Source organism: Elephantulus edwardii, unplaced genomic scaffold, assembly GCF_000299155.1.
Source record: "Elephantulus edwardii isolate Elephantulus edwardi_28Jun2011 unplaced genomic scaffold, EleEdw1.0 scaffold00256, whole genome shotgun sequence".
NCBI classification, from domain to species: Eukaryota; Metazoa; Chordata; class Mammalia; order Macroscelidea; family Macroscelididae; genus Elephantulus; species Elephantulus edwardii.
The window spans coordinates 1,333,592-1,357,170 of NW_006400006.1; the positions used below are offsets into that span (position 1 = coordinate 1,333,592).

The 23,579-nt window shown below is 38.3% G+C and overlaps 1 protein-coding gene across 1 annotated transcript in view; it reads right to left on the reverse strand.

Moving 5' to 3' along the window:
* LTN1 (listerin E3 ubiquitin protein ligase 1) overlaps nt 1–22,521 on the reverse strand; it is a 65,949-nt gene extending 43,428 nt beyond the window's left edge. Inside the window, exons 1-7 of the mRNA XM_006899405.1 lie at nt 22,411–22,521; nt 14,022–14,225; nt 13,484–13,582; nt 12,570–12,800; nt 8,621–8,673; nt 7,859–8,039; nt 1,462–1,635 (exon numbers count right to left, since the gene is read on the reverse strand). Coding sequence (XP_006899467.1) covers nt 1,462–1,635; nt 7,859–8,039; nt 8,621–8,673; nt 12,570–12,800; nt 13,484–13,582; nt 14,022–14,225; nt 22,411–22,452 — 984 coding nt within the window. The 5' untranslated portion in view covers nt 22,453–22,521. The remainder of the gene's footprint in view (nt 1–1,461; nt 1,636–7,858; nt 8,040–8,620; nt 8,674–12,569; nt 12,801–13,483; nt 13,583–14,021; nt 14,226–22,410) is intronic.
* Nucleotides 22,522–23,579: the final 1,058 nt, after the last annotated feature.

The window sequence follows — 23,579 nt, forward strand, 5'->3', positions numbered from 1 at the left end:
TGGTACAAGGTTCAGCATCACAGCAACCCAGGTTACTTCATACAGCACATTGACAAACAGTGATGTACAAAGTGGAAGAGTGTTCCTCCAGATATAACAGCACTAGTTTCACTTAGCAGTGGTTAAGTGTCGTCAAGTCGAATACAACTGAGGGTTAAGTTTTGCACAAAAGACCTGAACTCTGTTCTGTAACTAACATCATTTCTATACATTTATAGTTTAGAGAGTTTGCAGAGCCATCTAGTTTAGGAAGTGGATGACACTCCTGCTTCCCAGCATAAATCAATTTGGAAGCTCATCTAAACATTGTACATAATGGGTAACCATTACAGTATTTGACAAGACTGTGGAATAGTGTGCAGCATCACAGCAACATCAAGCTGTTCAGTTCAGCAAATACAAAGAAGACTGCTGTATCATTTAAGGACTATTCAATTCAAAGCCACACCTTTGAGCAGACCTCTACCCTAGGCAAAGGCTCAAGGATACCTGTTCTTAGGGGGAAAAGAGCAGTAATACACATCAAACACGACCCCAAAAACTTCCCTTCCATGCCCATCAGGACTGCCATCAAGATGCAATCAAGCAGGGAGCTCTGGTGGCCTAGTGTCAAGAAGGTGCACTGCAATCCCAGAAGTATACAGTTCGAATACACCAAATGTTCTGCTGGAGAAGGAGGAGTAAATCTCCTCCAGTATCAGTCAGATCTGATTTGATGGTACACACACACACAAATAATAAAATAAAATAAAATGTATTAAAAAAAAAAAAAAAGATGCAAGCAAGCAGCCAAACTCCCAAAGTGGAGGCTCCAGGCCTCAGCCTGCAATCCCATCCCCTCCCCCTGAGGGGTTTTACTATATATATTAGTATTTATATATTATTCATATAAATATACAAAAATCATTATCTGATGATTATTATTATCTGATTTAAAAGATTCTGATAAAATTTGCTTTTAAAGTACCATTTAATCCTACATATATGACTCACTGATGCTAATTATACTGGGCTCCACATATTGTAAAGAATACGTACTGTTAGTTAGACATGTAAAATAAAAATTCTAGTCACGTTAAGACTTATTCCAGGTTTTACATTCCATATCCAAGAAACATTCCACATCCAAGAAAGCATTTTTCAAGTGTTGGACATAAGCTGATAAAATCTACCTAGTAGGGGGAGCTCTGGTGGCCTAGTGGCAAGGAGCTGCAACTACAATCCCAGAGGCAGAAGGTTCGAATACACCAGATGCTCTGCCAGGAAAAGGAGGGACAATCTCCTCCTGTACCAGTCAGATCTGATTTGACGGTACACTCACACAAAAATAAAAATAAAAATTAAATGAATGAATGAATAAATAAATAAATAAAATCTACCTAGTATTTTATCTAGGGCTTCTCAAATACAACCGAGTCAATAAATATCCCCAAGCGTCCTCAACAGCCCCCTCTTACATACCTCAATGGTGGTCAGTGTATAAAGGACAGCTTCCCAGAGTGCTGGGCATACTACGGGGTCACTATCATCAATACTAAGTAAGACAGACGGGCTCACTTTGGATGCTTCTGCTTTCATCAGCTGTGGAATACGCTGGCACAATGTGGAAACCAATTCAAAATAAGCTGAGCGAATCTGAAAGAAGAAATAGAAAGCTGAATTAAATGAAAACCCAGTAAAACTATCATTCACCTCTGTCCTTCTCTTTATTGTACTATGATGGCTATGTGAAGCTGTAACACCAATAGTTCAAATACCAGTAGGCTCATCCACGGTAGACTCAATGCCTTTGAGTTCTGGTGTTGGAGAAGAGTTTTCAATATCCCATGGATTGCCAAAAGAACAGTGGACTGCGAAAAGAACAAATATGTCTCTAAAATGGCAACCAAATGCTCCTTAAAGACAAGGATGGTGAAGCTTCACGTCATACTTTGGCCATCCTGTCAGAAGGAATCAATCCTACCAGAAGAAATCACTCCTTAGAAAGAGACGTCATGCCTGGAAAGGTGCAGGGTCAGCAAAATAGAAGATTCCCTCAAAGAGATCGACAGTGATTGTAGCAACAGGCTCAAGGATGTCAGAGATAATGAGGATGGAACAGGAGTGAACAGGGTTCAGCTCTATTGTTCACAGGGTCCCAGTGAGTCATAATCAGCTTGACAGCACTGACTGAACACCAGCACCACTTCCCAAGGGAAACAGATTTTAGCAGTTTCCAGATTAAGCCAGCTAAGAACAAAGTCCTGGTAACCAACCTCTGAAAATTAATCTGTGAAACTTTATGGCTCACAAAAGAGTATTGTCTGCAATAGTGTTGGAAGTGTTAATAGTGTTAGAAGATGAATCCCACACATTGCAACACACTACATCAGGCAATATTTTGTTCTGTTATTTATATGATCAGAGAGTTCTAATGATCTAGTAAGGACTTCTGTTGTCAACCCACAGGCAGGTGCTCAAATCCATCAGCTGCTCCTCAAAAGAAAAATGGGCAATCACCTCCCATGTGATTACTGCCTCTGAAAACCTGCTGAAGGGGTCAGTTGTGCTTTGGTTTGAATTCAACAGTTTTTTATCTATATGGTCACCACAAGTTGGAGCCAACTTAATGAAAACTAGTAATAATACTACAATAAGCTATTTTTTTTTCTCTTTTTTAACTAATTTTAATGAAAGTTTACAGAGACTTTGGATTTCCATTCATTCATTGTTGCACTTTTCTCCCTGCTCAACCTCCTCCCCAGTTTGCTCCTCTCTTGGAAAATTAAAAGAAAAATTCTTTCATTGTTATACAATCCCTTCCCCCAAGTCCACACCACTGTTCAGCCTTCAATCTGGACTCCTGTCATGACACTAATAGATAATTACATATCTCTTTTAAACAGTTTTCTCCCTTATCTGTTTCAATACAGCATACATTATTGAACCCATCTTTCTCAATCTCCACCCAACCCCGAGGACAGTCCTGTTTTACAACAGTGGTACTATGTAGTATTTGTCCTTTTGTAACTGAAATATTTCACTCAGCATAATGTCCCAGGGTCACCCATTCTGAATAATATTTCATGAGTTCCTTGCTTTTTAATGCATTGTAGTATTCCACTGTGTGAATATACCACAGCTTTTCTATCCATCTGTTTGTTGATGGGCACTTAGGTTGTTTCTAACTCTTTGCTATTGTGAACAAAGCCGCAATAAACATGGGTATGCATATATCTGCTTGGGTGGCAGTTATAATTTCTTTGGGGTATGTTCCCAGTAGTGGAATTGCTGGGTCAAATGGTATTTCTATCATTTTGAGAAAATAAGTCATACCGCCTTCCACCGTGGTTGCACCTAGTGGTAGCACCATTTTACGCTCCCAATTTCTCCACAACCTTGCCAGCATTTGTTGTTTGCTGTTTGGTTAAATTTTGCTATTCTTACTGGGGTGAGAGGATATCTCATAGTTGTTTTGATTTGCATCTCTATTAGAGCTAGCTCTAGTTTTGATTTGCATCTCTATTAGAGCTAGCTCGAGTATTTTATAAATTCTAGATATAAGTCTCTTATCTGACATTACCAAATACTTTTTCCCAGTCTGTGGGTTTTTACCCTGTTGGAGAAGTTTTTGGATGTGCATAGGGATTTGGTAATGGAAGACAGGCTGTACAGACTAATCTTCCAATTAGTAAAACTAAAAGATACAAAAAAAAAAATTTTAAGATCTTCTTATACACGAAACATAATTTGTTCTCATTGATTAGATTCCAACTCACAGCAATCCCATATAGCAAAGCAGAACTGCATCTTAGGATTTTTTGAGACTATAGATCTTTAAGAAGTAGACTGCTAACAAAAAGAAGCAGACTATTTTTCTACCATAGAGCAGCTATTGGATTTGACTCATATGTCCCTTTATGTTAACAGTGCAATTCCTTATGACTAAGCCATAAAGCTCTCTTATTGGAGAAATTATTATCCACAAAGCAGCATGAAAACCTACAAAGAAACGTGAAAACCTAAAATTATGAAAATCACAGAAGACAACACAGGAGACAGAGACTGAGCAAGGTTAAAAAAGTGTTGTTTCTACATCTTGACTGTGGTAGTACATTCATCTGTCAAAACTCCTCAAACTATACACTGAAAATGGCTGCATTTTACTGCATGTAAATTATACTTCAAAGAATTGTTTCTGAGAAAATTATTCAACATTTTCCCTAAATAAATTGAGAGAAAGTAGAGGTTAATATACAGGAAGACTAATGTAAGAGACAGTAAGGCTTTTCCAATCATCCTACAAAGGGTACAATCCAAATTAAAATTCCAATGAAGCCTTTTTTTTTCTGAGAAATCTAGTAAATATTCTGGTGTTTTTATGGACTTATGTTTCTATCTTGAAAAAGAGGTTGAAAAAAGACTGACTTACCAGAGACTAGAACAAATCATAAAGCTGTATTAACTGACACAAGAAACTAAAGAGACTAAAGAGATCAGAATACAGACTTCAGAATTACATTTATGAAAATATGAGAACACAACATACCATAATGGGATTAAACCTTTGGTCAAGGTTCCCAGATGGTACAAATGGACTGCTAACTAAAGATCGGGTAGTCAAAGCCATTCAACATCACATGGAATCGCCAAGAGCTGAAGTTGATTTAACAACAAACAAGAGCAAAGTAGCAAATATGGCAGGACCATGAATCAACAAAGGATAAAGCTTACTAGGTAAAGAGTTGCCCTGCCAGTGTGAAGGTAGGGGGTTCAAACCCACCAGCTGCTCAAGGGAAAAAGATGGGTAATCTCCTCTTGTGTGATTTATGGACTCTAAAAACCAACCAGAGTGTCAGCTATGAGTTAGGTCCAACTGAAAAGATGAAGCCATATAAATGTTAGCATGTGCACCTGCAGACACCACAGCAGCAGGAGTTGACAACACCACAAGCTGGGGCCTCTGATACACATCTGACTGCATGCTCCTGTCTAGGACTTCCATTACCATTCGATCACTATGAATACTCTGAAAGGCCCACCTTCCTCCTTCGAAACCAGGCCCCTTTGATCTGCTGACCTGGACCTATGATATTCTGGACTAACTCTGCTAGTTGTGGTTGGATGTAACATGCACAAGAAATCATGTCTTCTACTATTTCAGCCAAACAATCTACTTAACAGGTGATGTTAGGAAAAATGATTCATAATATATGAAGAAAAATGTTAAACAGATCTTTAAGTAGTATTACAAATACAAGTAGACTATCAGAGAATTAAAGACTTTGTGTGAAAACTAATAATGATGAAATCGAGGGAAAAATATGACTTAGGAGTGGGAATGGCTTTTTCATAAGTAAAAGGAAAAACATTAGTCATTTTGACAGGATCAAAATTAAAATTTCTTTTAATAGAAAACAAATGACAGGTGACAAAAAAAAAATTCTTTGTAATGCCTAAAATCATGATAGATGGAGAAAAGATTGAGGTTGTCAAAGATGTCATTTTGTTTGGATCCACTATCCACTGGCACTAGGCGTCAAAAAAATCAAGATAAATGCATTGCATAAATTTGCTGTCAAGGGCCTCTCCAAGGTGTTAAGCAGCAATGACGTCAGTTTAAAGACTATGGACGCATCTGCTTCAAGCTACAATCTTTCTGATTATTTGTTACACAATTGAAAGCTTCACAATGACTTAAGGACGACAAAAGAATAATCAACAACTTTGAGTTGTGGTGCTAAAGAAGAGAACTGAATATCTCATGGGCTGCAAAAGAACAAACACATTTTGGAGAAAGTACAACCAGGGGCTCCTTGGAAGCAAGTAAAGCTTTGTTATTAGGAGGGGCCTGCCTTGGAAAAGGACATGATGCTTAGAAAGGTGGAGGGGCAGAGAAGGAGAGGGAAGACCCTCAACAAAAAAGACTAAGTGACTGCAGCAATGGGCTCAAGTATATCAGGCACAATGAAGATGACGATGACACAAGATAGGGTAGGGTTCAGATCCACTGTTCACTGAGTCACTGTCGACTCCACGATATCTAACAATGGTAACAACAGAATCAACCCAAGACTACTAGAGTAAACACAGAACATTTTTAAATGTGAAAAGCATGAACAAGTAATTTACAAAAGAAACCTGAAAATATAAAAAGTTTCTAACAGATGCTAGGAATCATTAGTAGAGTAATTAAAATTAAAAAAGACCTATCATTTGAGTTTCTTTCAGACTGATAAAAACTAGGAAAAAGGTAAACAGTATCTACTGCTGGCTAGCATACTGCTGTTGACTTAGAGATCCAAGCATTATAAAGAACAACTTGACAAGACTTCAGAATACTAATATACAGACTCTGACTCAATAATTCGGCCCAAGTACAGCAGTCAATAAAATGATAGACATCTGTTGCTGAAATATTTTAAGGATGGAGAGTTAAGAGACAATGTAAGTATCTATTGCTAAACAAATATGCAGGTAAAATGGAGCTGTAACACATGTATATGACCCAGAAGACAGAATCAATGGTCCAGATGCACATATAGGAACATGATGTATCTTTCTGAAGTGTTAAATAAAAATAAGTAGAAAGATACACTATCATTTATGTTAATTTAAAATACATGCACACATACACACAACATATATCTCAAGAACTAGAAGACATGTTAACCACATACAATGATCACTTCTACAAGTAGAGAATGGCAATAAAAAGAAATAAATGGGGTAAAATAATGTATTAAATGAAACAAGACTTGCACAAAACAGTGAGTACCACAAAAAGAGGAATATAATTCAACTCTGGGATGTGAATACAATCTTCTAGCAAGAGAAATAATTCAATCTTGAATTATTACAAAAGTGTGCTTGCTGAGTTTCAAACATAAAAAAAAACCCCAAAATCAAAGGAGGGGGGAACTTAGAGGAATGTCTTTTTGAAAAAAAAAAAAGGCTAGAGGGAAAGCTTTTACAGCCAAGTGGTTAAAGAGTTTTGGTGCCAACCCAAACACAAACAGTTTGAAACCACCAGGTAGCTGCTCTTCTGGAGAAAGACAGCCTCTGAAAATCCACTGAAGGGTCAGTTATGAGTCTGTTCCAACTCTATAGCAACAGGGCAAGGGAGGGCAGGGAAGAGTGTGGTATAACGTCTGATATCATTTTGTTTGTAGAGTCTATCAAGAAGCCAAAAGGAGAACTAGGGCATATAATGAATCTGTGAAAGAATGCATGGAAAGCATTTGTAAAATGTATAAAGTAGAAAAAAATGAAACCAATCCCCTCTACTAGTATTTTATTTTATTGATAATCTGGTAGGCCTATGGTACTAGAGTAGTACTAAGCTGATACTCAACATAAGAGTCTTGTCAGAAAGCCTGGATTAAAGTGAAGATCTACAGGCTCTTCTATCAACAGGTTTAAGAGGGTGGGAAAGAGACTCAATAGCCTGGAAGCTCTAGGGTGCTGGGTACTCTGAGTACCTTGGAACTCTGAGTGTGTAATACTGGGAGATTAATAATGTAACTGTTACATTTCCACTCTGTTACACTCTACCAGGACAAGACTGTATTACTTAAATGTAAGGATTTTGTTCAATCTCAAACCCTTGTTAATGTTTTTTTCTTCTTTCCTCTGATTATTAACTTAAAACATTCTTTTGATGACTTAATGATATTCTTTGTCAAATGTTGGTTCCAATGTTCTTATCTAATTTAACTCTATATATATTAACCTTTCAGTAAGGTAGAGGGTTAGTAGTAACAAAAATCTAGTTATGTCTTCAGGAAGTCTTAGTAAAAAGTAAATGTTCTTTAGTTTGTTCCTTGTTAAATTTTTTTTTTTAAAGAAACAAAATGTCTTTAAAAAAAGATTGAAATACCTGAGGTATACTGTGTTTTCCATACTTCCAAAACTTATTATGCGACAAAAGAACCTTAAATTTCTCCTCTAGAGAATCAAGTTCATTATCTGGCAAAAGGCAAAGTAATTTCTTTAAGGCCAATAAGGAAGAAGTTATAACTCGATAGAATTTAGCTTCTCTTTCTTCCTCTGGAACAGTTCTTCACATGAAGAGAAAAAAAAAAAAAATAATATGTAATGATTAAGAAGATGACATTTATTGACACTTCTATTTTAAAAATTTTATCATTAAATATCTACCTTAACTGCTTTCAAATGACAATACAAATTATTTAACATCACACTGCTTTACTCTATCTTCTAACATGAAAATGGAAAAACAGTTAGGACTTGAAACATGTGTCTGAGTAAATTGTCCCAGCAATATTTATTCACATTTATTCAAGAGAAAGAATATTAAGATATTTAAGATTAGAATATAAGTAAAAGTAAACGGAACATTTACGTACTCTTTCAAAACAACTACTCAAAGTTCTCCAACTATTTTCAACCATATTTTATGCTATTACTGTAAAATTTTTAAAATATCTCAAAAAAATCTAATGAGTATGAAACATCTCAGATAATTCAGGTCAAATAGCAAGCCAACTAGACAACTTGCAAGTAATTTTCTTCTCTCCATTTACAACCACATTCATGAAAAAAGTAGCACTGAAATGAAACACCTGATTATCTGAGAAAAATAAATCAACATGAGTTACAGCAAAATAAAACAACTTACTGTGGGTCACTGAGTGTGTCAGGGGTTTCTTTTAGAAGATGATCATGAAGTACCTATAGAGGAGGGAAAACTCAAAATTATGATTTTACTGAACATGAACAATAGCTTTTATCCTTTTACCAATAAAATAGCTCCAGAACTACTAAGGAGCACATCTTACTTTTAATTTTACTTGTCTTAGTTCCCCTGCACCCACACTTTCAATTTCCACCAGGAAGATTTTCCCCTACATACTCCTGGCTATCTGCTCCCTCATGCCTTTTGCAAACAGAGAACACTAGATAGACAAGAAATTCTAGTTTCCTTCTTCCTTCATTCTAACAGCCTCTCAACCCACACACTATACTCAATCACTGAAGAAAGTCAAGATTTTCCAGTGGGGGGTTGTTGTTGCTGATTGCTTTCGAGTCAAGCACGACTCACAGCGACCCTCTGCCTAATTCTGGGGTACAGTGCTGGGGAGTTCACTGTCTCAAGATCAACTTTACAGCAACAGTGATAACATTTTTTAGCTTTTCCAAGTGCAAGTCACTGCAGAGCACAATTCACACATTAACTAAATTAATTCTAACAGATCAAAGATATACTTTTCCTCCCTATTTTATAGACGAAGAAACGGGAGCACAGGAAAATTGAGCAACCTGCCCATGGTACACATCTAATTACTGACAAAATGAAACTGGAACTCAAGAGTATGACCCAAAGTCTGTATTCTTATAGACAGTGTAACAATACAATATGTCATTAATGAACTGTGGCATGTTGTTTATTGTTATGTGCCGTCGAGTCGCCTGCGACTCAGAGCGACCCTATGTACAACAGCCCTAAACTCCGCTCTGGCCTGTGCCAATCGCACTGTCTCTGACACTCCCATCCCAATTATCCCAGTCACTGAATCAATCCACCTCATAGAGGGCCTTCCTCTCCTGTGCCGTCCCTCCACCCTCCCAAGCATAATGTCCCTCTCTAAGGACCGGTCTCTCCTCACAACATGTCCAAAGTAAGTTAGACGGAGCCTCAGAATCCTTGCCTCCAAGGAGCCACCCGGTTTAACCCTCTCCAGGACAAATCTGTTTGTTTTCCTAGCAGTCCATGGTATTCTCAATACTCTTCTCCAGCACCACAGCTCAAAGGCATCAATTCTCCTTCTATCCTCCTTGGTCATTGTCCAACTCTCTGATGCATAATAGGTGATTGCGAAGACCATGGCCTGTATCGGACGCACCTTAGTCTCCAGAGAGACACCACTGCTCTTCAGCACTTTGGAGAGGTCCCTAACAGCAGACTTTCCCATGGCAATGCGCCTTTTAATTTCCTGGCTCGGCTCTGACTAGCTGAAGTTGGGCACCTCACAGGACAGCCAGCAGACCCCGCAGACCCACCCTATTTTCCCAGGTAATTGTAGACGCCAAAAAGCCCGTGACATCCGTTCCGGCAGAAAGGTCAAAACAGAGCCTGCGGCCCTTGGGCCAAGAAAAGCCTATCTACACAGCAATTGTACAGGATGCATCACCTTTGACCGATAAATATTGCGACTAAACTTCAGAGACATTGATCCCAACATAAGGAACTACCATCAGCTGATGTGTTTGAAATCACAGAAGCCATGGAAGCCTCATATGTAAGTTATTAGATGGAGGGCTGGTGAAAGGGAGACAGATGTGAAGGGAGGGGGTAGAAGTAGATGGATATCCGGTGGGATCTTGAAGCAGGAAATAAGTGCGTAAAGGTGCATGTGAGAAAGGCAGGGACAACACTGACACTAAAGTTAACTCCGCAATAAGGGATATACCTTTAACTTGCTGGTCTGTCTAATACTTCTCTAAATCTGAACATTCACATTGAGACAGACTAGGAAGAAGGATTGGCCATCCACTTCTGAAATAGCAGGCCTCTGAAAACCCTATGTATGAACTGGGGCATAGCTAACTAAATAGAAAAATAACCCATATGATCTATTACCCATTCATAACAAAATCAAGAACCATGAATATAAATGGAAAACTAGATTATGTAAGAGGAAGCTCTGGTAACCTTGTCAGTAGCAGGTTGTGCTGCAAATCTAAAGGTAGAACTTCTCTTGTTATTCAAATCCACCAATACCCCTCTGGGGGGTCGGGGGGGGAATGGATAATCCCCTCCTATGCAATTTACAATCTCTGAAAAACCCCTGGAGGGGGCAGCTAAGAGTCAGTTCTGACTCAAAAATAATGAGAGATAAAAAGATGTGTAAGAAGGCTTGGTGGTTGTTTTAACTTTCATGGGCCTGGTGGATAGAAAGTGCTACCAAATCAAAGGTGGGTGATTTCAATCTGTAGCCCTCAGGTCTGGTTATAACTGTTTTTGATCAAACATTCTTCTAGGTGGTATAGCAGTGGTCTATGCACTGCTGTCCAGAGGTAACTAGTGGTTGCTATGATGCTAAAACACTGTGACGCCGATGTGTCAAATGTGGTAATGGTTACCCATGGTGGACAGTGTTTGCTGGAGCTTCCTGATTAAACCAAGCTTGGAAGCAGGAGTGGCATTCACTTCAGAAATAGCTTGCCTCCAGAAACTCTATGAACTTGGAGAAATAATGAACATTATACAAGTTTTCAGTCAAGTCTTTCATTCATAGGGTCGCTAGGAGTCTATGACTTGACAGACTTAACAACACAACAAGAAGGCTTTCAGGTAAGGGGGAAGAAGTTAAGTGGAAAGGAGGTGTTAGGTAAGTAGAGGCCAATCCTTCAGGTCAAGATAAGGAATGTGGATTTGTAAACACAATGAGAAGCTCTGAGAGAGGGTTTACTAACTGAAATAAAGAAGGGAGGATAGGAGAAGAGATGTTTAGGCCAGACCTTCAGGTCAAGATAAGGAATGTGGATTTATAAACACAAGGAGAAGTTAAGGGAGGGGGCTAACTGATTAAGAAAGGGAGGGCAGGAGAAGAGATGTTTAGGCAGGTTTATATGCTATAGAAACACAAGAGTACTACTAATTCTTGACTCACTCAGTCTACCTACTTTTACATTTTTATATATTCTAACAAGCTTTGTTGCTAATTTGTGTTGTTCTTTTGTTTTTAAATACTGGAAGTATTATTAGCTACAGACATATCAAATACAACAAAAGAACTGATAACTTCTCATTCCAGCAAAAGTACTGGCCAAGAGTAAAAAGCTTTCATGCTCCTTAATATGAGTATAAATTTGACTTATTGTCTGAAGGGCAATTTATATACACCCAAAAAATTTAAATGCTAAAAAAAAAAAAAAACCAAAAAACTTTAAATGCTCTTATCCTTTAATCCAATATATCTATTTATAGCAATTATCACTCAGAAGGGTGTCATGAACAACTCAAGAACATTCAGTGAAGCAGGGTTATAACTTAAAAAATTTTTAAAATTGAGGAAAGCCAAGCAAAATGAGTTAAAATATATATTCAACAAATGCTAACACAAAGAATAAGGCACATTTGTATGTATATACTCATAAGAAAACATGGGGAAAACATGTTATGTCAATTTATTTTGAGACTTTTTTTAGATTATATCTTATAAAGCATATATTTCTAAATTTTTAGGTATAATAAATGAAAATTTAGAAATTAAAGATGGAAAATTTAAGTATGTTAGAAATAATCAATCTAGCATGTTAATTTTGTTGAGAATTTAAAATGTTTATGACTCTGGAAACTATGAACTTTAATAAATGTAGACAGTTATAGAAAAGGCTTCAGGCCTTTTGATCATAGGGTCACTATGAGGATGGCAAACAACAACAACAATTTTGTTAAGACACTATTTTTAAAAAGTTAATCTATTATTTGAAAATCACTTACTCAGCCTTCCTGCTCCAAGTTAGGCAAAAGAACTATTATTGTAATACACCTTCACCCTTTATAGATTAAAAAGAATTTAAAAAAAAAAGAAAATCATAAGCAGAGACTTTGAAGAACTTACATTTGTAATTTCATCCTTACAAAACGCGATGGCTTCAGGTTGCTTGCTTGGGGGGAAAGCTGCTTCAAATGCATCTTTTGCTGCACTTGCAGCTGGTGTGTATGTGTCACACTGAGCCATCAGCCAATAACCCATTAAACTCTTTAAGTAGGGAGCCAAGTGTTTCTTTACTTTAAGGATGAGTTTCTCAAAAGCTTGCTGTGTGGCTTCCCGAACCCGGCGGTCATGATCCTAGAAAATATACAACTGATAACTTCTCATTCCAGCAAAAGTACTGGCCAAGAGTAAAAAGCTTTCATGCTCCTTAATATGAGTATACATTTCTGGATATATTATAATAACCCATAACTAAGAATCCACCTACCTACATAGGTGAACTAACATGAGTTTTTCAAAATATCAAGAACTTGTTTTTGCAAATCTGGAATTATGTCAAATAGTTGATTATATTTTCATCCCCTCCTAACCATGAAGACCCCTGGTGGGGTGAACTGACACAACGACATGCATCTGAGGTAAGGATGGGAAAGGGTTCAGATCTGTTGTTTACAGGGTCACTGAGCTGTACTCAACTCTGTGGCACCTAACAACTTATCCATGATACGACATACTATATCAGATTCAAGGCTGGGCCCTGAATAAAAAATTTGTTTTCATTCTTCTTTAATAAGTGTACAAAGAAATAAAGGAAAATAATGGTAAAAATGCAATGACTGAAAAACATCTAGCAAATCTTTATAACCTAGTCTCTAAAAACATAAGCCCTACCTACACAATCACATCTGCCTAACATTTTGCATGTACTTCCCCAAAAATCAATCATATAAATGTGAGCATCTTAATGACTTCAACAACAAAGTAATAATACATCACAGACTTTTTTTTTTTTACATCACAGACATTTTAACACTTACAAGTGAAACTTTACAGAAAATTCTTGGCCAATATGGAAGAACTCCTTTTACAACTTCTGTATCTCTCTCTGTACACATTGTTCCAAATTCCTGCATTGCCTAATGATAAATTAACAGTTAATTAACAATTATAGTATTTATTAATTACACTTCTTATGTTCTAGAAGCTTAGTCTATTTAGGTGACAGAAAACTATGCTACTGCTATTTGTACTATGTAGAAATAATTATTTTAAAAAATGAAATTCCTATAAACAAAATTTCTTTAGAACTTTATTCCCAATTATGATAAACACCACAGTAAAAACATTCCATATAGATTAAAAAAAAAAAAATACATAGCAACAAACTACTACCCAGAGGGCAAGTGACAATTATGTATAGTCAAAAATAATTACAACAATAAAGGAACTGATTGGTGGCAATTTATTGCTAATTTTTTCTTTATCTAAAATGTTAATGACATTTTAACGAAAGAATTTCTTTTGTTAAAACAAAAGAATTTTCTAGATTATTTCAAGGAAAATAAGAAAACTTGCTTTTAATTTTGTTGTAACATCTTTCTTGGAAAGTTTCCGCAGCACCATTCGGAAATCAGAATCAACAAGATTGTCTATTTCTTCAGCCCCTTGAATGGCAGGTACATAGCCAAGGTCACTATGAGATGTTCCAAAACCAATAAATCCAGGCACCGTTCCCTGTTCTTTGGCAAGGAGTTCGGCAGCTCGGCCACTGTTTGAAGGCTGATAAGGAAAGAAAAGGGGAGGAAAATTTAAAAAGTTCAAAATTTAAGTTTTAGGAAAAAGTTTTTACTTCAGAATCCCCCCCCCATTAGGCTTCATCTGGTGCAATGTTCCCCCAATGTGTCAGCCTTCAAAAATTATCAATAACCATTGTATAACCTACTTCTTGTTTTCTAAACATCAAAAAGAGTGTAAATTTCTGTTGCAACTCACTAGAGGCTTATGATACCAATTTCAGGAGTCATGACCAGAATTATAAAGAAATTAAATAAAATTTTAAAAATCAGAAGGTTAAAAAAATTCAGAATATATCACATGGTAAGAACAAGTACTATTTATGAATTTTTTTATATAACAATATTAACTTAAAAAATGGATCATATTTGTCATTCCTTTCTTCCTCTATGTGTTATTACTACTGCGTTGATCTCAACTTTTAGTATCCTCATGTGTTCAAAGAACTGTTCCACAGGATTTTCAAAACCAGACAGCCAAGTTTGTCTTCCCAGCTGCTTCTGGGTGGTTTCAAGTTGTCAAACTTTTAGTTAGGAGTCCAGAGTTTAACCAATGTGTTTCAATTTATTATACATATGTATAAACTCCATGGGAGACAAATAAGCAATCTCCTTCCGCGCAATTAGCTGCCTCTGAAAACTCGCCAGGGGGTCAGCTATGGGTCAATTCCAATTCCAACTCTATGGTACACAACAATATGTGCATACTACACATATGCACATGCGCGCGCACGCGCACACAGGATCACCATGGGGAAAATCCAAGGGATCGATGCTTCTAGAGTTGACAGTGGGAACATCTATTGGAGGTTAAAGAGGTTATAAATTAAGAAACTTTTTAAAGAGAAAAGTAAACTGGAGGGGATAGGGAGGAAAATGTAAAACAATGAATGAATGGAAATCCAAGTTTTCTTTAAACTTTTGTTGAAATATCAATAAAAATAATAAAAAAGAAAATTTTAAAAATAAATTGCAATGCTGTACATGTAAAAATTAATATGAGGATTAAGAGGTAAGACACCCTCTTTTGTTTTAGACCACAGTGATTTGTTAGACTAGTACACAATAGAGTCACCTCTAAGTACTAAATATGAGTTTAGTAGTGAGAGAAAGAGAATATTTGAACTTTTGAAAGAAATTTGTTTTATCAATGTCACGTAAGGGGGAAAATGGTTCAACTGGCCCACCAAAATAATGCCACTCTTACTACCCAACCACAATGAATCAATTCTACCTCAAAGCAACCCCACAGGAAGAACAGTATGAATTCAACAACTGCTCCCTAAAGAAAAACGGCAATCCTCCCCTCATAAAGATTTAACGCCCTCTGATACTTAGTGGTGGTGGTGTTGTTATCTGCTGTTGAGTCACCTACTACTCATTGCAACCCTATGTACAACAGCCCTAAACTCTGCCCTATCCTGTGCCAATCTCACCGTCTCCAACACACCCACCACCCCCATTATTTCAGTCACTGAATCAATCCATCTCGTCCAGAGTCTTCCTCTCCTGCGCTGTCCCTCCACCCTCTCAAGCATGATGTCCTTCTCCAAGGACTGGTCCCTCTTTGTAAGATGCCCAAAGTATGTCAGATGAAGCTTCAGAATCCTTGACTCCAAGGACAAACCTGTTCGTTTTCTTAGCAGTCCATGGTATATTCAATACTCTAATCCAACACCACAGAGTATGGAATTAACTCAAAGACAGCGAGTTTGGCAGGGTTTTTTGGTGTTTTTTTTTTGTTTGAGTGATAAGTACTAGACTCCTAGTAAAAAGGTTGGTGGTTCAAGCCCACACTGGAGTTCTTTATAAGAAAGACAAGGCAGTCTGTTCCCATAAAGATTTACAGCCTTGTAAACCCTGTAACTCTGTTCCCAGGATAGTTCCACTTTGTCCTATAAGATTGCTATGAGTTCCAATGAACTCAACAGCATTAGGGGTTGGTGCTATCGTTAAACACTCAGAAACTAAACGAAAGGAGCCACTCAGTAGCTCCTTAGGAGAAAGGTCTAGAAATCTACTTTCATTAAGACTGTTGCTGTGCACTGGCAAGTCGGAACTGACTCATAGCTGACGCTCCTGCAGTTATCAGAGGCAGTAAATCACACAAGAGGAAACTGCCCATCTTTCTCTCAGGGAACAGCTAGCAGACTCAAACTGTATGCCTTTAGGTTGACAGTGCAATTCCTTACACTAGAATTACAACCTAGAAAACACTATAGGCACACTCCATCACACAGGGTCAGTATCTAACAACAAAAACTTTAAATTTAAAATATCGTTGTTATCTTTTGTTAGATGTTTATGCCTGCAAGTTTAATAAAAATTAAAGCTTTGATTCTATTTCTGGCAGTTAAACTATCCTGTTCTTTAACTTATTATTTGTGCCTGGTTTCTAAAAGTATTAGAGATGGCAATTTCTAGACTACAGTTTAAAAATAAAATTTAGCAAGAATGAAAAGATGTTTCACCATCTGGCTTCCATCTCTCCATTTTTCTCTCTTGCCATTTGTTCTTCCTTTGCAATTCCTCTCCCCCAACTCTGCTGTCATCATTCATGTGCCAGTCTCAAGTTTCTTGAATATGCTATTCATCAGTCAGCCTAAAATCTTCTTTCCACTTTCCTCTTTGTCATCCTGCAAAATATACTCACATTTCTAAAACTTGCCCTTCTTCAAGTCAGTATCTACTCCTATTGTTTCTTCTCATATTTTCTGCTCACACTTGTGTCATTCCTAATGCTCTATAACAATTTGCTTGTCAACATCTAGCATCAAATTAGTACTCCCTTAAGAAAAATAATTTGCCTGTCTTCTTTGAATACATGGTAGTCTCATGGGTAAGGAGTCGTGCTGCTATTCCAAGGGCAAATGGTCCCCTAAGCTCCTCATGTGATTTACAGCCTCTGAAAACCCAATGGAGGGTCGGCTATGAGTCAGTTCTGACTCAATGGGATGGAAAGAGGAAGCTAAGTGACTGACTGTGATATGAAGTCAAACACCATCTCCACAACTTAGCAACATGAGCATGGACCAAGTACATTACCTTCAAGTTATTTCTGACTCATAGCAACCCTAAAGGACATGGTAGTATTGCCTAATTTTCAAGCCCATAAATCTTTACAGGGAAAGACTACTATGCCACATCATTCTCCACTGATCTTTTAACTGATAATATGGCACTTAACTCCTACAATGCCATTGCTTTTTTGACATTACCTTAAGAGAGTTAATGAACTTCTCTAACTTACAGTTCTATCATCTTTAAAATAAGATAATAATAAAGAGATTCACTATTAAGTTGTTGTGAAGATTACATATAAATTGTTACTCCATGTAATAATAACAGACCATCAAAGAATGCTAAAATGATGGGTTAAAGTCTGTGGAAGATTAGTCTACTTACAGTCTCAAATGATTGCCCCACACATTGTGAGCAGCCAATAGAAAAATGCATCTTTACAATGAGTATCTCTTTAACGAAATAAAGAAAATACCACTAATAATGGGAACAAGAGGTACTATGTGGCTCCCAGTGTGATACAAGACAAAGACAGATCATCCATCAAAAATTGTAGTCAAAAATTATTTAACTTGTCCCCAAGCTTAACGAAACAAATAGACAAAGCTAAATGAACCAAAATAATTGGGCTGGATTTCTCAAAATCATCAATATTATAAAGACAGGACCAAATTAACAAAATATTAAGAAATTATCTAGATCAAAGGGATCAAAATCTTGTATCATGGATGTTTCCAAATATTTTAATTTTTTTTTTAAAGTTAAAGAGGTGACTGAAAAAAAATAAGACTAAAAACAAAAACTCTACATTTGAGATTTTTCTGTATCAATTACCCATTTCATGACAGCAATGTCCCTGGACATTATACAATAGAGGAACACAGCATTAATAAAAAAAGGAAAGACAAAGAGAGGTATAGAAGTATGAATGGAAATCAGATTACTGGGAGGAAGTGAGAAAAATGAGATTACACTGTAGAATACATACAGAAGGTAGCATTATAAAACAAAATATGTATGACTACATGAATGAAAAAGGTACTTTAGAAATTTCACTCAAAGCAAAATAAGAGAAAAGTGGTAAAATTAAGAACTTAAAAAGGAGAGGATGCACAACCAGGAGAGGATAACATGGACAAATGAGACCTTCTAAAGATTAAGTCCTTTTTCTAATACGGTGAAAAGAAAACCTACCAAATGGAAAAAAGAAAAAATATTTGGCAATGACATCTCAGACAAGGGTCTTACAATGAAAGTTCACAGAAGGCTACAGAGTCTCCACAAGAAAAAGGATGACAACCAAATCACAAAATGGGCAAAAAAACACACATTTTACAAAGGAAGAAATTCAGATGGCTAACAGACACATGAAGAAATGCTCAAACTCACTGGCAATAAGAGAGATGCAAATAAAAATCACAATGAGATACCATCTCACCACAGTAGCAGTGGAAAAGTTTAATAGGACAATAAGCAATAATTGTTGGAGAGGATGTGATGAGATGGAAACTCTCATATACTGTTAGTGGGATTGTAAAATTGTACAACCACTCAAAAAAGACAGTTTGGCATTTTCTGAATGCCAAAAAAAAAAAGCTAAATAAAGGAATCCCCTATTAACCTACTTATTTCACTGCTAGGAATAGATTCCAAGAAAAATAGAATGAGACAACAATGAAGATGTGTACACCTATATTCACAGCTGACATAACTGACTGGAAGAGACCTATATTTGTTCCCATTCCAAAGAAAAGTGATCCAACAGAGTGTGGAAATTATCAAACAATGTCATTAATATCACATGCCAGCAGGCTTCTGCTAAAGATCATCCAAAAACAACTGGAACAGCACATCAACAGAGAAGTGCAGGCTGGGTTTAGAAGGGGCTGTGGTACTAGGGATATCATAGCTAATGTTAGATGGATCTTTGCTGAAAGCAAGAGGTACTAGAGGAATGTCTACCTGTGTTTCATTAATTATGCAAAGGCGTTTGACTTGTGGTTCACAACAAACTCTGACTAACTCTAAGAGGAATGGGAATCCCAGAACACTTGATCGTGCTAATGCTAAACCTGTACTTGGACCAGGAGGCAGTCGTCAAAATAGAGCACGGAAACACTGAATGGTTCAAAATTGGGAAGGGTGTATGCCAGGGAGTGTCCTATCCCCACACCTTTTCAATCTGTATGCAGAACAGATTATCCAGGAGGCTGAGCTCTATAAGGAGAAATGTGGCATCAGGATTTGGAAGAAGATTCATCAACAATCTGTGTTATGCAGATGACACATCCCTGCTTGCTTAAACTGAGGACCTGAAGCACTTGCTACAGAAGATCAAGGACTGCAGCCTTCAATATGGATTGAGGCTCAATATCAAGAAGACAAAGATTCTCACCGTTGGGCCAACTGGCAGCATCATGACGGATGATGAAGAGATTGAGACTGTTAACAACTTTAGTTTGCTTGGCTCCACAGTCAACACTCTTGGCACCAGCAGCCAGAAAATCAAAAGACATATTGTGATGGGGAAGTCTGCTGGTAGAGACCGCTCCAAAGTACTGAAGAGCAATGATGTCACTCTGGAAACTAAGGTGCACCTGATACAGTCCATGGTCTTTGAAATCATTTGCTAGGCATCAGAGAGCTGGACAATGACTAGGGATAATAGAAGGAGAATTGATGCCTTTGAGCTGTGGTGTTGGAGAAGAGTAGTGAGTATACCATGGACTGCTAAGAAAATGAACAGTTTCATCCTAGAGAGGGTGAATCTAGGCTGCTCCTTGGAGGCAAGGATTCTGAAGCTTCATCTCACATACTTTGGACATGTTGCAAGGAGGGACCAGTCCTTGGAGAAGGACATTATGCTTGGGAGAGTGGAGAGACAGTCCAAAAGAGGAAGACCTTCTATGAGGTAGACTGTTTCAGTGCCTGGGGTAATCAGGGTAGGTGTGTCAGGAGACAGTGAGATTGGCACAGGATAGAGCAGGGTTTAGGGCTATTGTACACAGGGTCACTATGAGTTGCAGGCAACTTGACAGCACATAACAACAACATATTCACAGCAGCACTGTTCGGAACAGCAAGAAAATGGCACAGACCAAATGTCCATCAACAAATAAATGGATTGAGAAATTATGGTACATTCACACAATGGAATATTATAGAATACTAAGGAGTAGTGATTTCATACTATATAACAGGGGAGCCTAGAAAACATTATGCTGCATGAACTCAATCTCATAAAGACAAATACTGCCTAAGACAGTTATTGTAAAAATAGAGGCACCAGGTAAGATGTGTAGAAAAGTCTAAAAGGGGAAGGGGAATAGGGCAAAGCGTGAGGAGCTGAGGGTGGGGGTCAGCACTGGAATGTCAGTTTGGTAAGTAGAGAGAAGCAGTGAAGGAATTAGAAAAGATCCAATGGGGACCTGAAAAGATGAGGTAACAGGAGGCATAGATAAACGGTGATTAATTTTATAAAACATAATGTATAGCAATAATCTTATGAAACACAACGTGAATGAAGGAATGTGTGAAACACAATGCATCTGAATGAAACGCAATGTATACAAATTTTATATGCAAATCAGTATAATTTTTTTTTTTAATAGGAAGGGTAGGAGATGGGAAAAGGGGACCTTTAGTAACACACACACACACACACACACACACACAAAAGACTTGACCAGGAATAGAATTTAGTCCTGGGCCCCCACAGGAAGTTCCTTGGGACCAAGAAAGGCAAAGACCGATGGATGGATATCTCCAAGAACTCAATGTCTACAGATGCTGAAGGACACAAGGACCTTTCCTCTAGAACGGAGAAGAGCGTCTCTAGAGCTGGCACCCTGAATTTGGACTTCTAGCCTCCTTACCTGTAAGAAAACGAGTTTGTTGAATAAAAGAGGAAACAAGAAGGCATACAAATTGACTTGAGGAAGGGCATTTAGGACGATTTTAGACATTGTAAGGAGTCAGCATGACACCTGCAATTCTCACACAGTTAAGCAAAACGCATATATTTTACAGGTAATGCAAATGTGGCCAAATATTAACAAGCTGAAAGAGGACACAGCCAAATACTTCAATTTGGATAAATCTAGAAAAAGAGTATCAGTGATCACTCTACTACTCTTCCAACTTTCATATCTTCATTTTGAAGTTTTTCAAAAGTAAAGTGAGACAAAATTTTAACCAGTAAGAACACAAGTAAAAGCACATGGCATAATACAGCCGCTGTTACTGTTGTTACTGTTGATACTATTTTGCAAAGACCAAGGGACAGAGCTCAGAAAGTACAGTACTGAACTAACAAGAACTGAATTAGAAATAGGATGGATAGAAGTCATGTCATATTTAGCTCTAGTATAACATCTTTGTTCGTATATATTTCATCTATTTTAGGTTCTTTATAGTATTTACTGAGTTTCTACCATATGGCAGCCCCTGTTCTATGCTGCGAGGGCACTGCAGTGAATAAGTACACCTAAAGTACTTGATCCGAGTGAATCAATATGACACGCTTGAAGTCATAAAGGCAACAGAGGGGGGAAAAAGCAGACAAAAGGTAGGAGGTGCAATTTAAAACAAGGTGATCACAGGAGGCCTCATACAGGTGTCTAGAGCAAACCTGAGAGGGTCATCAGATACAAGAGGCTGGAGGAATCATGCCAAGCAAGGTCAAGGCTCGCCGAGGCCAATGCCTCTGGATGGAGTGAGCAAAAAGGGAGGTGGACAAGGAAAGAGGCGCCGAAGCGACCACACATCTTCAATACCACGAAAACTCTGTAACCTTTACCTAAGGAATGTGGGAAGCCGAATTTGCACACAAAGCTCATTTTAACTCCCTATCCTCACAAGCTCCCCTCCTTCCCAGCACCAGGGTCTCCTTAACCACTTCAGGTAACCTTCCAGTCGAAGCTCCCAAACTGCTCTGATGGTTCAAGGCGTGGAATATCTTTTCTCTCACAAAGCCCCAATGTGCTCAGAGTGAACACGCGCCACTGGGAAGCACACACAACAGAGGTCACACCCGAAACACAAACACACTCTCCCCTGCAACACCACTTCAATACTTTCGACTAAGTGCATGGCGAAATCAGGGGCTGCGAAGGGCAGACGTCTGGTGCCACTGGCCGTCCTGCACTCACCCTCAGGTTCCCCTTGGTCCGCTGTTTGTTCTTCCCGCCCATGGTCACAGTATCAGAAGCAACCGCACTCCAAGCACCACAGTCCAGGTTTGACTCCTCGGGGAAACAACTTCCGGCCCACTCCGGTGAGCCGGAAACGGCTCACTGAAACAACTTCCCCAATCCCGCCCCTTCCGCCTCCCACCCCGCCCTCCCGTGCCCTACTTCTTTGCCCGCCTCCCACCGCGTCCCTAAAAATCCGCCGCCGAAGACGTCACCGTAAAAGCAACGCCCCTCCTTAAGTGACGTCAGTCTTACCCAATAAAAATCCAGGTCAGCCCTGTGACGATTTTTCCCAAGCAGAGTTTGTAGTTTTCGTAGCAATGTGTAGTATACCTGGTTCACCTGGAGTAGTTTTCCTGGATTTTTTAAGCACTTAATTTGCCGTTTTTCTCTATAGTACTAACTTCCATTAGAAATTAATGTATCTGTTCCTCCACTTGCGTATCTCCGTTCTTAAAGGCTTCCTAAGTGCTTTCTTCACAGCTGCACCGCAATGCCTGAAAAGAAGACTGGCGCGTTGTAGGCACTTAATTACCAATTACCGAAATGCTTACAAAGCGGTGGGCACTGTGCAAGCCTCCAGGGATAAAAATAGGACGAAAAGTGGACCCTGCACACAGGAAACAATCTAGAGGGACAGAGTGAAACATGGAAGAGAAATGCTGACATGGTTTAGTGGAGAAATTTTCCAAGATTTTTGGTTAATGTCGAGTGAACCGTTTGAGGAGTGAACAGCTCTAGAAAGTTGGGGCTTTCCTCTCTGGGCTGACATCCGGAAAGGTCTTAAGGCAATGTTAAATTTCGAGTAGCAGGATCAGAATTTTGTTTCATTTTGAGATCATTCTAATACTGTGGAATGCTGAGAAACAATAAGCAGGTAGCTGGCCTTATTGTGTAAACCGAAGTAGAAAGCCAGAGCTAGTGGGTAAAGTTCTTGTGTTGTTGTTATGTGCCTTCATGTCGTTTCCTACTCATAGCGACCCTATGCACAACAGCCCTAAACCCTGCTCTATCCTGCGCCAACCTCACCGCCTCCGACACACCCATCCCTATTACCCCAGTCACCAAATCAATCCATCTCATAGAGGGTCTTCCCCTCCTGCGCTGTCCCTCCACCCTCCCAAGCA